General features: G+C 44.4%; 1 protein-coding gene across 2 annotated transcripts in view; it reads left to right on the top strand.

The window, feature by feature from the left end:
• The window catches only part of LOC122553394 (latent-transforming growth factor beta-binding protein 2-like), a 465,241-nt gene that overhangs the window by 90,121 nt on the left and 360,360 nt on the right, over positions 1-14,760 (top strand). For both annotated transcript variants that reach the window (XM_087989653.1, XM_087989652.1), the window contains exon 3: positions 3,654-3,927. In XM_087989653.1, the coding sequence (XP_087845779.1) occupies positions 3,654-3,927 (274 nt within the window). The remainder of the gene's footprint in view (positions 1-3,653; positions 3,928-14,760) is intronic.

The following is a 14,760-nucleotide window of genomic DNA, read 5'->3' as shown; positions in this document are numbered from 1 at the left end:
CCTGTGCTGTGAAGCAGCAGTGCCAATCTCTGAGCCACCATGCCATCCAAGTCTGTCACAGTGGGATTCAAACCTGTGTCTTTAGGCATCAGCCTGGGGTTCTGGTTTGCTAGACCAGTGAATAACCACGACACCACCACCCCTCGCGAATGTGTATGTAGTTTGTGAAATGGCTTTCTCAATTTTGGCATGTCCATGGACATTCGTGAGGAGGATTATTTTAGGGCTGGCTAACTTTTTTTTATTCTTGATGGGATGATGCAAACATCACTGTCAAGGTCAGAATTTATTGCCTAAAAGGTTTTGAGAATGTGGTTGTGATTTGCCTCCTTGAACCTTTGTGATGTGGATACTCATATCTCATGCAATTAGATGGAGAATTCAGGGACCTTGGCCCAGTGACAGTGAGTTAATGGTGAGGGTTCTAAATCAGGATAGTGAGGGATTTGGAGGAGAAGCTGCAGGCAATAGTCCCCATGCATCTGCTACTCCTACTCTTCCAGATTGTGGGTTTGAAAAGTATCTGCTTTGGAAAGAGATTTAGCACATTTCTACATTGCATTTTGTAGACAGAATAATCGATGGTGCAGTCTTGGTAGAGGAGGAGCACATACAGGGTGTCAGTCAAGGGAGCCCCTCTGCCTTGGATGGTGTTGAGCTTCTTGAATTTTATTCATAGAATCCCTACAGTGTGGAAGCAGGCCATTCAGGCCATTGAGTTCACACTGGCCCTCCGAAGAGCATCCCACCTAGATCCACCCTCCCTACCTTATCCCTGTAACCCTGCATTTCCTATGGCTAATCCACCTAGCCTGCACGTCCCTTGACACTACGGGGCGATTTAGCATGGCCAATCCACCTTAACTCTCTGTGACTCTCTGTGTGGAGTTTGCACATTCTCCCTGTGTCTGCGTGGGTTTCCTCTGGGTGCTCCGGTTTCCTCCCACAATCCAAAAATGTGCAGGTTAGGTGAATTGGCCAGGCTAAATTGCCCATAGTGTTAGGTGAAGGGGTAAATGTAGAGGAATGGGTCTGGGTGGATTGCGCTTCGGCGGGTCAGTGTGGACTTGTTGGGCCGAAGGGCCTGTTTCCACACTGTAAGTAATCTGTAAGTAAGTAAGTAATCTGTAAATAACCTAACCTGTACATCTTTGGAGTGTGGGTGGAAATTGGAGCTCCCGGAGGAAACCCACACAGACACAGGGGAGAATATGCAGACTTCACACAGACAGTCTCCTGGAAGTGGAATCGAACCCGGGTTCCTGGCACGTTGAGCTCTTGTTGGATGAGCTCTCATCCAGGCAAGTGGAGGAAACGTCATCACACTCCAGGCTTGTAGACAATAGAAACTCTTGGAAATCTCGGGTAAGAGGTGGTAAAGTAGTGGGCAATATCGCTGCATCAGCGATCCTGCTGAATGCTCTGGGGACATGGCATTGGATCCCACTCTGGCAGATGGTGAAATTCATAAAGCTGGAATTATAAAGCGAGGTGAATGGTGACCCATGAAGCCAATTGCTTTTGTAAGCCGCCGTCTGATTTGCTAATGTTGTCCTTTCCTGGTCTGGCCTCCATGTGACTCCAAACACTCTAGAGCGATGTTGTTGACTCTGAACTGTCCCCTGAGATGACCCAGCAAGCATGTTAGTTGTATCAAATCAGGATGAAATCTACAGAAAGGAACTAATCGAGCACTCAGCATCAACATTGGCACTGGAAGCAACGACTGCAAATCCAGCCCTTTTTGCTCTGTAATCTCATATAAAAATCTTATGTAAAGAGTAGAAAAATAAAGGAGTTCATATCTCCTTGAAAGTGGAGTCGCAGGTAGATAGGTTAGTGAAGAATGCGTTTGGTATGCTTTCCTTTATTGGTCAGAGTATTGAGTACAGGAGTTGGGAGGTCATGTTCCAGCTGTACAGGGCATTGGTTAGGCCACTGTTGATATATATACGTGCAATTCTGGTCTCCTTCCTATCGGAAAGATGTTGTGAAACTTGAAAGGGTTCAGAAAATATTTACAAGGATGTTGCCAGGGTTGGAGGACTTGAGCTATAGAGCGAGGCTAAATAGGCTGGGGCTGTTTTCCCAGGAGTGTAAGAGGCTGAGGGGTGAACTTGTAGAGGTTTATAATGAATAGGGTAAATAGATAAGGTCTTTTCCCTGGGTTGGGGGAGTCCAGAACTGGAGGGCATAGGTTTGGGGTGAGAGGGAAAGCATTTAAAATGAAGCTAAGGGGCAAATTTTTCACACAGAGGGTGGTGCGTGTACGGAATGAACTGCCAGAACAAGTGGTGAAAGCTGGTACAATTGCAACATTTAAAAGGCATCGAGGTGGGTAAATTAATAGGAATGGTTGAGAGGCGAATGCGCCAAGTGCTGGCAAATGGGATTAGGTTAGATTAGGTTAGGATATCTGGTCGGCATGAACTAGTTGGACAGAAGGGTCTGTTTCCATGCTGAACATCTCTATGACTCTATGATTAAATAAGTTATAAATTCAACAGGACAGTTCTTCACAGTATGAAGTAGTAAATAAGAAATAAAGTTAAAAGTTACAAATTACAGTCCTTCTTTAGCCATGGGCCTGCAATCGTTCCACACTCAGCTCAATCTCTCCCCCATCTCTTGATCCCCACGCTAGGTTCGAGTTCTCCGTCTCCATGCCTCTGCACTGCTGTCTCACTGCCGACTGCCATCCAGGCTCATCAGCCTCGCCACAGGCCTCCAGAGTCCAGAGCTGGTGCCACTCTGGGCCCCTAGCCACTTCCATGATGCCGCTGACTGCCAGAGTTCTGCCCGGGTACACCAACAACCTTGTGGCTAACTGGCAAAGTCCCTGCTTTTGGTCCCTAGCTGCTGCCAACACCGCCACTGCCTCCACGATTGAGCTCAGGAGCACTCCTCTGCCGCCATTTTGAAATTTCTAGATAGACCTAACAATAGACAATAGGTGCAGAAGTAGGCCATTCTGCCCTTTCATTATGATCATGGCTGATCATCCTCAATCAGTACCCTGTTCCTGCCTTATCCCCATAACCCTTGGTTCCACTATCCTAAATAGCTCTATCCAACTATCTAATGCATCATCGCAGACTTTCTCAAAATGACTTTAGACAACTGAGTGGAATACTCATCCGTTTTGGGGGGGGCTGTTGGGAGACAATCACATTTCTGAGGGTCATACATCAGTGAGACTGGGTAGAAAAGGTAGATTCCCAACCTTCCATTTCAAGTGCGAAGTGACAGCCATGTGACAAGGGCAGTTAGCAATAGGACTGAGACATCATGCTTGGGTTTGATGCTAGATCTGATTTACAGGACCTACTTTGGGTTGAGATTTATTCCCACAACCTCTGACTCTGAAACTGCAAACATCTGAGTTGCAAATGACACAGGCCATAAATACAAACTTCAAAAAGGAATATGCTGTGAGGGAGCAACAGACATTTATGAGTTTTCTGATCATGATTTTCAAATCAAAGACATCCTCTCTCATCATTTGCTTTGTTGGCAGAAAAGAACTGCAAATATTCCATTTTATTAATCCCTGTCAAAAAGAGGGCGAGTTTCTCTATATCAGTGTTGTCCACATTGTTTGCTTTTGAAATCTCTATTCTGCTGATTTTTCCTAATTTGGCATTTCTCAACAGCCGTGTGTGATCCACCGTGCCAGAACAGAGGCTCGTGTTCACGACCTCAGCTCTGCGTCTGTCGGTCAGGGTTCCAGGGTTCAAGGTGTGAAGAAATTGTTCCAGAACAGCCCTACATACCCCGCATGTTCTCGTCAAGATCCTTCTCATCTCGGTCGTCTGCTTTGCGCTCAAACGTATTCCAGAGGACTGACAGCAGCACAAAAAACACGACAAGGAGTAAAAATGAGCCCCCAGCAGGACATAGAGCTTCACTAATAGGCCAAAGCTCTGTGTAAGTAGCCGTTTGATTTATTCTTCCACATGGGTGTTTTGAACATCAGGAAAATGGTTTTCCCATCAGTGTTCTATTAATATGCAGTGTTTTGGCAATCAATATTGTTACAGCCAGTTTGTAAGTTTTCGAATTAACCTCTCTCCCTGTTTTCTCCAGCCATCTGCAAGCATAAAGTGATTTAAACTATCTTAAAACAATATTTCCATGCTCCATTCTGGGCCATGGCTTTACAGGAACCACAGCGTCACTCTGGTAAAGCTAAACCAGAAGTGAGGCATATTTAAAAAATAAAACAAAGAACTGCAGATGTTGGAAATCTGAAATTACTGGAAAAACTCAGCAGGTCGGGCAGCATCTCTGGAGAAAATAAAAGAGTTAACGATTCAGGATCAGTGACCCTCCCTTCTTTAGAATTGTTTTGGATCCAAAACATTAACTCTGCTTTCTCTCTACAGAGACAAAAAAACCTGCAGATGCTGGAATCCAGAGGGAGACCATCAGGAGGCTGGAAGAACACAGCAAGCCAGGCAGCATCAGGAGGTGGAGAAGTCAATGTTTCAGGTGTGACCAAAATCCTGAACGTAGTCCTGAAGAAGACCCGAAACGTTGACTTCTCCACCTCCTGATTCCGCCTGGCTTGCTGAGTTCTTCCAGCCTACTGCTTGTCTACCTTCTCTTCCAGGATGCTGCCTGACCTGAGTTTATCCAGCAATTTCTGATTTTATAAGGTTTATTTAATGATTAGATAAGAGTGGAAAACCAAGCAACACAAGCAAACATATAAGTGAAACATAGAATTGGAATGAAGAAGAGATTATTCAATTAGTAACAACTTTATTGAAATACAACCAAGGGACACCAGTGTTCTTGCTTTTACAATGGAGCCCAAAACTCCAAAGATTGGAGTTACCAGTCTCGGATTCGGTGGATTGGAGTTACCAGTCTCGGTGGATGACTGACTGGCTGGCTGTCCAACAGCCGAGTTGTAGGCTGTGTTTTCTCTTTAAAACCCCTTTGCAAATTGTCTGAGAAAGATTTACTGAAATATAACTTCTGCCTCAGTGCTTTCATAAAAGGAGTTTTTTTCTTGCATAGTGCATAAATTTGGGTTGTTGCTGCTTTTGTATAGGCCAGAGTCTTTTCCTTTGTATCTCAGAGTTAGAAGTGTTGATGTTGTCATCACTGATGTCTGGAGTAGTGCTGACCCTGAACTGCCTGCGATTTCAAATGTGGGCAGCGAAAGAGTAGTTGAGGTTAATATTGAGAGTCATGTGACCAAGCCTGCTAGGGAAGGAGAAACAATGGGTTGCTTTGCAAAGGGATCATTGTCAATGCCCTATTTGAGGGATTAAATGGGAAGTCATTAAGATGTGCATCTATAAGATGGTGGAGAACTTGCGAATGTATTGTGTAAGGGTTTTTGATGGAGGTTGATGTTGATGCCTTGGCTGACTTCAACTTCAGAGATGTTTTGAGAAGGTAACTGCAAGTCCACTCTCACGATGACACAGCCTGGAGTTTCACTGTGTTTTTAAGGCATTCACAATGGGTTGACTCTTACTTTTTTTTTTGGTAATGTCTAAGTTGATTATTTGGAGGAATTTTGACAACATGGCCTATTGAATTTTCTTGCTGTATCTTCCCAAACTAGTGCCATTAATAACTTACCCCACCATATGGCGTCCCTCACCATCTGACTCTAGACTGATCTTAACCACCACCACCACCACCCTGACTGATTAGAGCTGGCCACCTAGGTCAGGGTAGTATCTACAGTGCTGAAGAAGGGTCAGCGGTGCTGTGAGAATGTGATGCTCGAAAAGCACAGCAGGTCAGGTAGCATCCGAGGAGCAGGAGAATCGACGTTTCAGGCATAAGCCCTCCATCAGGAATGAGGCTTGTGAGCCGAGGGGACAGGGAGATAAATGGGAGGGGTGTAGGACTGGGGGCAAAGTAGCTGAGAGTGAGATAGGTTGGGGGTGAAGATGATATGTCGGAGAGCAGGGTGAAGCAGATAGGTGGGAAGGAAGATGGACAGGTAGGACAATACAAGAGGGTGCTGCCGAGTTTGAAAGTTGGATCTGGGATAAGGTGGGCGGAGGGGAAATGAGAAATCTGATGAAATCCACATTAATGTGGTTGGAGAGTCCCAAGGCGGAAGATAAGGCGTTCTTCCTCCAGGCGTCGGGTGGTTAAGATTTGCTGATGGAGGAGGCCCAGCAGCTGCATGTCCTTGGCAGAGTGGGAGGGGCAGTTAAGGTGTTCTGCCTTGGGGAACACACACGAAGCAACCCCACCGCCCTGTGGCGGAACACTTTAACACCCCCTCCCACTCCTCCAAGGTCATGCAAGTGGTGGGCCTCCTCCACCGCCAAATCCTAATCACCTGACACCTGGAGGAAGAATGCCTCATCTTCCACCTTGGGATCCTCCAACCACACGGGATCAATGTGGACTTCACCAGTTTCCTCATTTCCCCTCCCCACACCATATTCCAAATCCAACCTTCCAACTTGGTACCACCCTCTTGACCTGTTCTACCTGTCCATCTTCTTTCCCACCTATCCACTCCACCCTCCTCTCTGATCTATTGCTATTACTCCCACCTCTATCTACCTATCACATTCTCAGCTATCTTCCCCCCAGTCCCACCCCCCTCTCATTTATCTGTCTACCTCCTTGGTTCACAAGCCTCATTCCAGAAATGTCGACTCTCCTGCTCCTCGGATGCTGCCTGACCTACTGTGCTTTTCAGCACCACACTCTTCACTCTGATCTCCAGCATCTGCAGTCCTCACTTTCTCCCAGTGCTGTGAGAATGTCACGTCTTTTTCTGCTCCTACAGGATAAGTGCCACACTCTCTACTTCCTCACACTTGCTCTATCTCTGTCACTGCACCCACATCGTACCAAGGCTCACCTTCTACCACTCTCATAGTGGGCTGCAACATCTTCCCTCACTCGATCCCAGCTGTCTCTCAGTCTCCTACTCCCACCACCTCTGCATGATCTGTGCACTTTCTCCTTACTCCCTCGGAGTATCTCATCACCTCTCAACAACCTGCATCAGGACTAACATTACTGTAGATCCACCCACTTTCAAATCACTCAGTCCATCGCTTTCTCTCATCACAAGAGACGGCAGTGAGGGCAGACAACAGTGGAAGGCTGTCGAGGCTAGATCTGATTTGGAGGTGCCAGTGTTGGACTGGGGTGTACAAAGTTACAAATCACACAACACCAGGTTATAGCCAACAGGTTTAATTGGAAGCACTAGATATTAATGTGCATTCAAGGCTGAGACAGACAGATTTTTAATTGTTAAAGGAATCAAGGGTTGTGGGAAAAGGCAGGAAAGTGATTTAGAGGATTACGGATCATCCATGATCTCTTGATTGGCAGCTCAGACTCGATGGGCTGAATGGCCTGACTGCTTTTACATCTTATTTTCTTAAGGGTGGTCGCCTATTGCAGAAGTTTTTCTGGCAGATGTCTGGATTCTGAAAGGAAGTATAACGCCATTTCCCTTCCCTGAATCCAGCACGTCCTCACTTTGAGGAAGCTCTTGACACTTAGGAGAATTAATGGGTCTTTTTCAAATTGACAGATAGTGGGGTGCCACAGGGATCAGGTCTAGGACCCCAGCCATGCACAATATATATTAATGATTTGGATGAGGGAACAAAATGTAACATCTCAAAGCTTGCAGATGACACTAAGCTGGGTGGGAGGGTGAACTGTGACTAGGATGCAGAGACCCTTCACCGTGATCGGGACAAGTTGGGTGAGTGGGCGAATCAATGGCAGATGCAGAATAATTTGGATAAATGTGAGGTTTGCACTTTCAAAGCAAAAACAAGAAGGACAGATGTCAGAGGTAGTTTCTTTACAGAGGGAGTAGTAGGGATGTGGAAAGCACTGCCTGAAACAGTGATAGACCTGCCAACTTTAAGGGCATTTAAATTGTCATTTGATGGGCATATGGATGAAAATGGAATACTATAGGATAGATGGGCTTCAGATTGGTTCCACAGGTCAGCGCAAAATTGAGGGCCGAAGGGTCTGCACCGCGCTGTAATGTTCTATGTTCTACTACCTGAATGGCTGTAAATTGGGAGAAGGGAGTGTGCAGTGGGACCTGGGTGTCCTTGTGCACCAGTCACTGAAGATGAGCATGCATCAGGTGCACCAGGCGGTAAAGAAGGCAAATAACATGTTGGTCTTTATCGAGAGAGGTCTCGTGTACAGGAGCAGCGATATGTTGTTGCAGTTATACTGGGCCTTGGTGAGGCTATACCTAGAATATTGTGTGCAGTTTTGGTCTCTTTTTCTGAGGAAGGATGTCCTTGCTCTTGAGGGAGTGCAGTGAGGGTTTCCCAGCCTGATTCCAGGGATGGCAGGATTAACGTATGAGGAGAGATTGACTGGATTAGGATTGTTTTCACTGGAGTTCAGACAAATGAGGGAAATTTCATAGAGACTTATAACATTCTAACAGCACTAGATAGGGTAGATGCAGGGAGCATGTTCCCAATGGTGGGTACGTCCAGGGATCACAGTCTGAGGATTTGGGGTGGACCATTTAGGTTGGAGATGAGACATTTCTTCCCCCAGAGAGTGGTGAGCCTGTGGAATTTATTACCACAGGAAGTAGTTGTTACCAAAACATTGATTAGATTAGATTACATTACATTACAGTGTGGAAACAGGCCCTTCGGCCCAACAAGTCCACACCGACCCGCCGAAGCGCAACCCACCCATGCCCCGACATTTACCCCTTACTCCTAACACTACGGGCAATTTAGCATGGCTAATTCACCTAACCTGCACATCTTTGGACTGTGGGAGGAAACCGGAGCACCCGGAGGAAACCCACACAGACACGGGGAGAACGTACAAACTCCACACAGTCAGTCGCCTGAGGCGGGAATGTATTCAAGAGGCAGCTAGATATCGCACTTGGGGCGAATGGGATCAAAGGTTATGGGGAGTAATCAGGATTAGGCTGTTGAGTTGGACAATCAGCCATGATCATGATGAATGGTGGTGCAGGCTTGAAAGACTGAATGGCCTCCTCCTGCTCCCATCTTCTAGGTTTCTATGTTTCTCTCCGGTAAAGTTGCAGCCTTATATTCATACTTAATGTTGTAGCCAACTCTTTCCATTGGGTCAGACCCCAGCCCACTTTCAACCGTCAGTTAACTCCAGAAATAGGTGGGGTTATGTCGGCAAAAAAGTTTTTGTCAATTTAACCTGTCCCTCTTGATCCAAAAATGTCAGTTTGCCTTCCAATAAAATTCAACGTATGATGTTAACTTCTCAAAGGAATCTTTCTGTTAGGGCCAAACTGCTTTAAGAAGTTTGGGATTTGACTGATTCCTAATGAAGGCTTTTGCCCAAAACATCAATTTTTCTGCACCTCAGATGCTGCCTGAACTGCTGCACTTTTCCAGCACCACACTCATAAATTTTGGCTGGTATGTATTACGTAGGGTTACAGTGACAGAATATTCAGCTGAACCATTCCATGCCAGTATTTTTTGTCCAGATGAGCATTCCTCTCTGCTTTAAGACTAAAGTTGTAAGCATCTAACCCCTTCTTTCCCCGGTATCCTTCTCAACTTCACCTTAAATGCTATTCTCTTGAGCCTTTTTTTTGTGTTAACGCGTATCACATTCTTTTAAAAACTGAAAAAACCGTGGATGCTGTAAATCAGAAACAAAATGAGAAATTGCTGGAAAGCTCAGCAGGTCTGGTATCATCTGTGAAAAGAAATCAGAGTTAATGTTTAGGATCCAGTGACTCTTCTTCAGAAGTAGAGGAAGGGTCACCGGACCTGAAACGTAAGCTTTGATTTCTCTCCACAGATGCTGCCAGGACTACTTGGCTTTTCCAGTAATTTCTGTTTCTGTATCACATTCTTATCACTGTTTGGGATGAGAGGTTTCTTAAAAATGTCTTGCTAGCTTTCTTGGTGACTAACCGATATTGATGGCCTCAGGTGTGTGCCCTCACTCACAACTGGAAACAGTCAATCTTTACCCAACTGATCCAAAACCTTTCAGAATTTGAAGCTCTCTTGTTTAACCATCTGTGATGGCCTTATGGTTTCAATGCTAGACTATTCACCCAAAGACCCAGGTAATGCCTTGGGAACTTCGGCACGAATCCTGCCACAGTAAATGGGGGAATTTGAGTTCAATAAGTATCTGGAATTAAGAGTTTAAAGATGACTATGATACCATTGTTGATTGTTGGAAAAACCTTTCTGGTTCACTAATGTCCTTCAGGGAAGGAAACCGCCATCCTTACCTGGTCTGGCCTACAGGTGACTCCATACTAACAGCAATTTGGGTGACTCTAATTGCTTTATGGGTAATTAGGAATGAGCAATAAATGCTGGCCTAGTTAGTGACTCACACATCCTGTGAATGAATGAAAAAAGCAATCTCTTTAGTCTTTTTGTCTCAAGAGAAAAATGACCCAAACTGATCTTTCCTGATATGTACACCATTATACACCGTCCTGATATGATTTACTTATGGTTTGACACAGGTTTAACATAAGGAAAAGACCATGTATCTTAATTTTGTGCTTTTTAAAATTAGAGTCATAGAGTTATGGTGATGCACAAAGCAGAAACAGACCCTTCAGTCCAATTAGTCCATGCCGACCAAATATTCTAAATTAATCTAGTTCCATTTTCCAGTATTTGGCCCATATCCCTCTAAACTCTTCGTATTCATGTACCTGTCCAGATGAATTGTGGACTGAAATGGGAAAGAGCTATTTTAAAACCAGTCATTTTTGAGGATTGCTGTATGTTTTAAAAGCCAAGTAACCTTACCCGTGTTTAAAAATGTGTTGCTGGAAAAGCGCAGCAGGTCAGGCAGCATCAAAGGAGAAGGAGAATCGACGTTTCGGGCATAAGCCCTTCTTCAGGAATGAGGAGGGTGTGCCCTGAAGCTCTTCAGCCGGCCTATCACCCTCACCTTAACTTCCTTCCACCTATCGCATTCCCAACGCCCCTCCCCCAAGTCCTCCTCCCTACCTTTTATCTTAGCCTGCTTGGCACACCCTCCTCATTCCTGAAGAAGGGCTTATGCCCGAAACGTCGATTCTCCTTCTCCTTTGATGCTGCCTGACCTGCTGCGCTTTTCCAGCAACACATTTTTAAGCTCTGATCTCCAGCATCTGCAGTCCTCACTTTCTCCTAGTTGACCTTCCCCATGTGGCAAGCATTGTGTGAATAATTGTTTGAGCAAGCAGCATCTTAATTGCAGATGAATTATGCATGGACGCAGCTGGGTGGCAACAAGAAGTTGATTGATCTATAGGTGAGTGACCTGTTGCTGATGACAAAAATCTTCTGCCTGGCAACAATTCTGTGATTGGTTGTCAAGTTACTGATTGGCTTGGAAATGGGAACAGGTCAGAGAGAGAAAATGGTTTGATCTCCACCAGCTCATGGAGCATCTGTATGTTTTCTTCAGGGTTTGGAGGGATATGGGCCAGGTGCTGGCAGGTGGGACTAGATTGGGTTGGTCGGCATGGACGGGTTGGACTGAAGGGTCTGTTTCCATGCTGTACATGTCTATGACTCTATGACTGTAAAACCCTCTTAAACCTGAAGAAAATCAGTTTCTCTTTCTTGGAGCAGTTTTTGTCAGCTGGAATAACTGTGAGACCGGTTATAAATGAACCAATCATTTTGTGTCCCTTGCGCAACAGCGGAAGTATCCACAGAAAGCCAACTGAGCACTACGGTTCTGATCAGCCATAAAGATCATGATCAATAAAAACAGGAAATGCTGGCAAAGCTCAGCAGGTCTGGCAGCATCTGTGGACAGAAACCACATTAATATTTTGCATCCTGTGACTCTTCCTCAGATCATCGTAAGGATTAGAGAAACTGATACCTTGGCACAATGAGGTGGATAGCTTACTCATGAGAAAAGGTGTACAGCAATTTGTTTACTGCTGCTAACTACCGACTAGTACATTACTGGCCAAGATGTTGAATGAGCTGGCATTTATCAGAGAACTGGAATACAGCAAACTTTTTTATTAACCAGCAGCTTTGGTAAAAGAGTGGGCTGGTTGATAAACTATTCTGGTTAATCAAGGAGTCCTCATAATCAATGTAAAAACACACTCTAAGTAATCGAAATGTAATACAGGGGAGTATACGCATCACAGTTATACTCTGTTTACAGCATAAATCACTTAAATAATAATGCAATTCTGCCTTAAATAAAACATACCAGCAGACAGCCTTCTTACTCACGCCCTCAACTGATTACTTGGGACATTATGGAGATTGCGATAGAATGGTAAACTTCTGCCATTTCAGGTATCTAATTTTTGCTGGTTTATCAAGAGTGCCGGTTCATAAGGTGAAGATTAAAACAAAGTTTGATCCACTTTTAAGGAGATTTGGGAAGTTCAATCAGTTGGAATCACATCAAGACAATAACAAGATCGATCCATTTAGTTTTATAGTGTGGCTAAATTCCTTAATAAGTGAATCCCATGTTGTTTTGTGAATTTCCTCTCAACCTACTAAACTTCCTCAACAGCAAGGATGACCCCTGTGCGTTGCCCAGGTTACATCCACCAATACAAAACTGTACTTCCAGTCCAAGTGTGATTTGCAGGAGCTTACCAAGAGATTTTCATAATTAATTATTCTGCCCTCTTTGAAATCTTCATGATAATGCAGAAATAATGTCAGCATATGACATGAGTGTTGAAATATACACTTTTATGAACTGGACAATTACTTCTTTAAAGGTCTCAAGAATAATTGCAGAGGAGAGCTACAATGTGGCATTGAGTAGTTTGAGGCTCACGCAAAACATTAATGGATGCTTTGAGGCTTTTAATGAAGAAAATGGTTCCTCGATATTGCCAGAAATCAGATCGAAGCTACAGCGTGATGTCTGATATTCAGCAGTGGACTTCAGTGTCATCATGCAATAGTGGTGTTCCTTAAACCTTCTTCTTTTCACCTGTATAACTATGAGCTGTTAATTCATGATTCTCTCATTGAGGAGAACCTCTCACAGATGGGTAGCTCATCCTCATCCAATCATTGCTCCTCTGGGGACTTTACTATCTGCTTGTCACCTGGTGTGACATCTGTCATTTGTTTAATTCCATCTATACCCACCAGCACCTGAGCCTGTCTTCAATGAGACAAATATCCGAGCAGATCTTGATGCAGGGACCAAGAGTGGGTTTGATTCTCAAAGTTCAAAAAGGGAAGAGTGTCATTCTTTTCTCATTAACCTATTTTTCCTAATCAACCTGTTCAGAGATGCTGTTACACACCTCTGGGTCAGATGGGACTTGAACCTCCTAATCCTGTATCACAAGACATTCAATGTTAACCTTCCTGCTTTAATACAGGTCATTGAATGCCATGTTTGTCTGAATATGAGAGAATTGAGTCTCATTATTGCCTTTGTCTAAAGTAGTTTGCAAACCACTTTTCCCTAATTAAGTCTGTACCATCATTTCAATCTTTTGCTGCTTTCGCTTTCTGTATGATGTAATCTCTCTCTCTCACATGCACACACACACACTCATTCGCAAGATATTCCTCCATTCATAGACCCTAATCAAGGAAGTATTTCCTGTTTGTTGAGTTGTAATTTTGGGGCTACTTCTGTGTTCTAATCCATAGCTTTTAATTTTACAGAGCTTTAGGTCTTAGCCTTTTGTTGAACGTAATTCTGACCCCCAATTACATTTGTGTCTTTCAATGCTGACCACCCTATCCCCTTCAAACAGGCCCCCACTCTACTGCAGTGATCCGGGTGTAATGTTCCTTTCTTCCATTGGATTAGAATTAATGAACTGCCAAAGAACTTATACATGAGCCGACTACACAAATTAACATGGGAACACTGCTGTAGATGATAAATAGATACAAATCCAAGAATAGTCAAGACCATTCAGTTTCAGGGTGTCTGTGTTTAACATCTTCCCAACCTCAAAAAAAATCTTTGTAATTTAATATGAGCAATTCCTTGGATTATATCACACAGTAGGTAATGGATACTCCTTCAACATGAGATTGGAGGTAGGAGTGGCATTTAATTGGGTTGGAGGGTGTTGAGTGGAGATCCCTGCTGCCTTTTTCCTTCTGCCTTGATGAGGTTTGGGGCTGTCTCTGTCCAGGGAGTAGGGGGAAATAAACCCAGGCCTGTTTGATTGTATATTTCCAGTGATGTTGGTGGGAATCTCTCATTGTCAGGCACTCAGTGCCAAATTGACGGATCTGGCATTGGGAAGAGATGGTCTGCACTTGCTGCCAGCCCCCTTACCCCACCTTCTGCCAGCCTTGTGAGGCCTATCCTTCCCTTACTTCCCTGTATCCTTCAGTGATTAAGGAACTCTAATGGGTGCATTGCCAATAGGTATCTTCACGTCCACCATTACGCTGTTTGCAGAGATTGCCTGGAGGTGCAATTTCTGCCCTCACTCAGATGGAGAAACTAGTAAAGCTGGGACTGAGACACATCTCATATACATCAAAATGGAAGTCCAAGTATAATTTTCAAGGATTATTTTTACTGAAAGTGATTTTGCCCTTCCAATAATGTTTTCGTTCCCATAAGAAGACCCTTCACCACTTTTTAAGCTCGTTAACTGGTATATAATTTGATCTCTCCCCAGAATGCATTTCTGTCCATTTGTGGGGAAGGCCTCTATCAGCCAGAATAAATTTCACTCAGTGGGTGGCACTATGGCTCCTCACAGTGCCAGGGACTCAGGTTTGATCGCACCCTCAGGCATCTGTCTATGGGGAGTTTGCACATTCT

Source organism: Chiloscyllium plagiosum, unplaced genomic scaffold, assembly GCF_037043375.1.
Source record: "Chiloscyllium plagiosum isolate Xiang-an unplaced genomic scaffold, Cpla_swu_hap1 HiC_scaffold_8, whole genome shotgun sequence".
Lineage (NCBI taxonomy): Eukaryota > Metazoa > Chordata > Chondrichthyes > Orectolobiformes > Hemiscylliidae > Chiloscyllium > Chiloscyllium plagiosum.
This window is presented reverse-complemented; position numbering and strand designations above follow the sequence as displayed.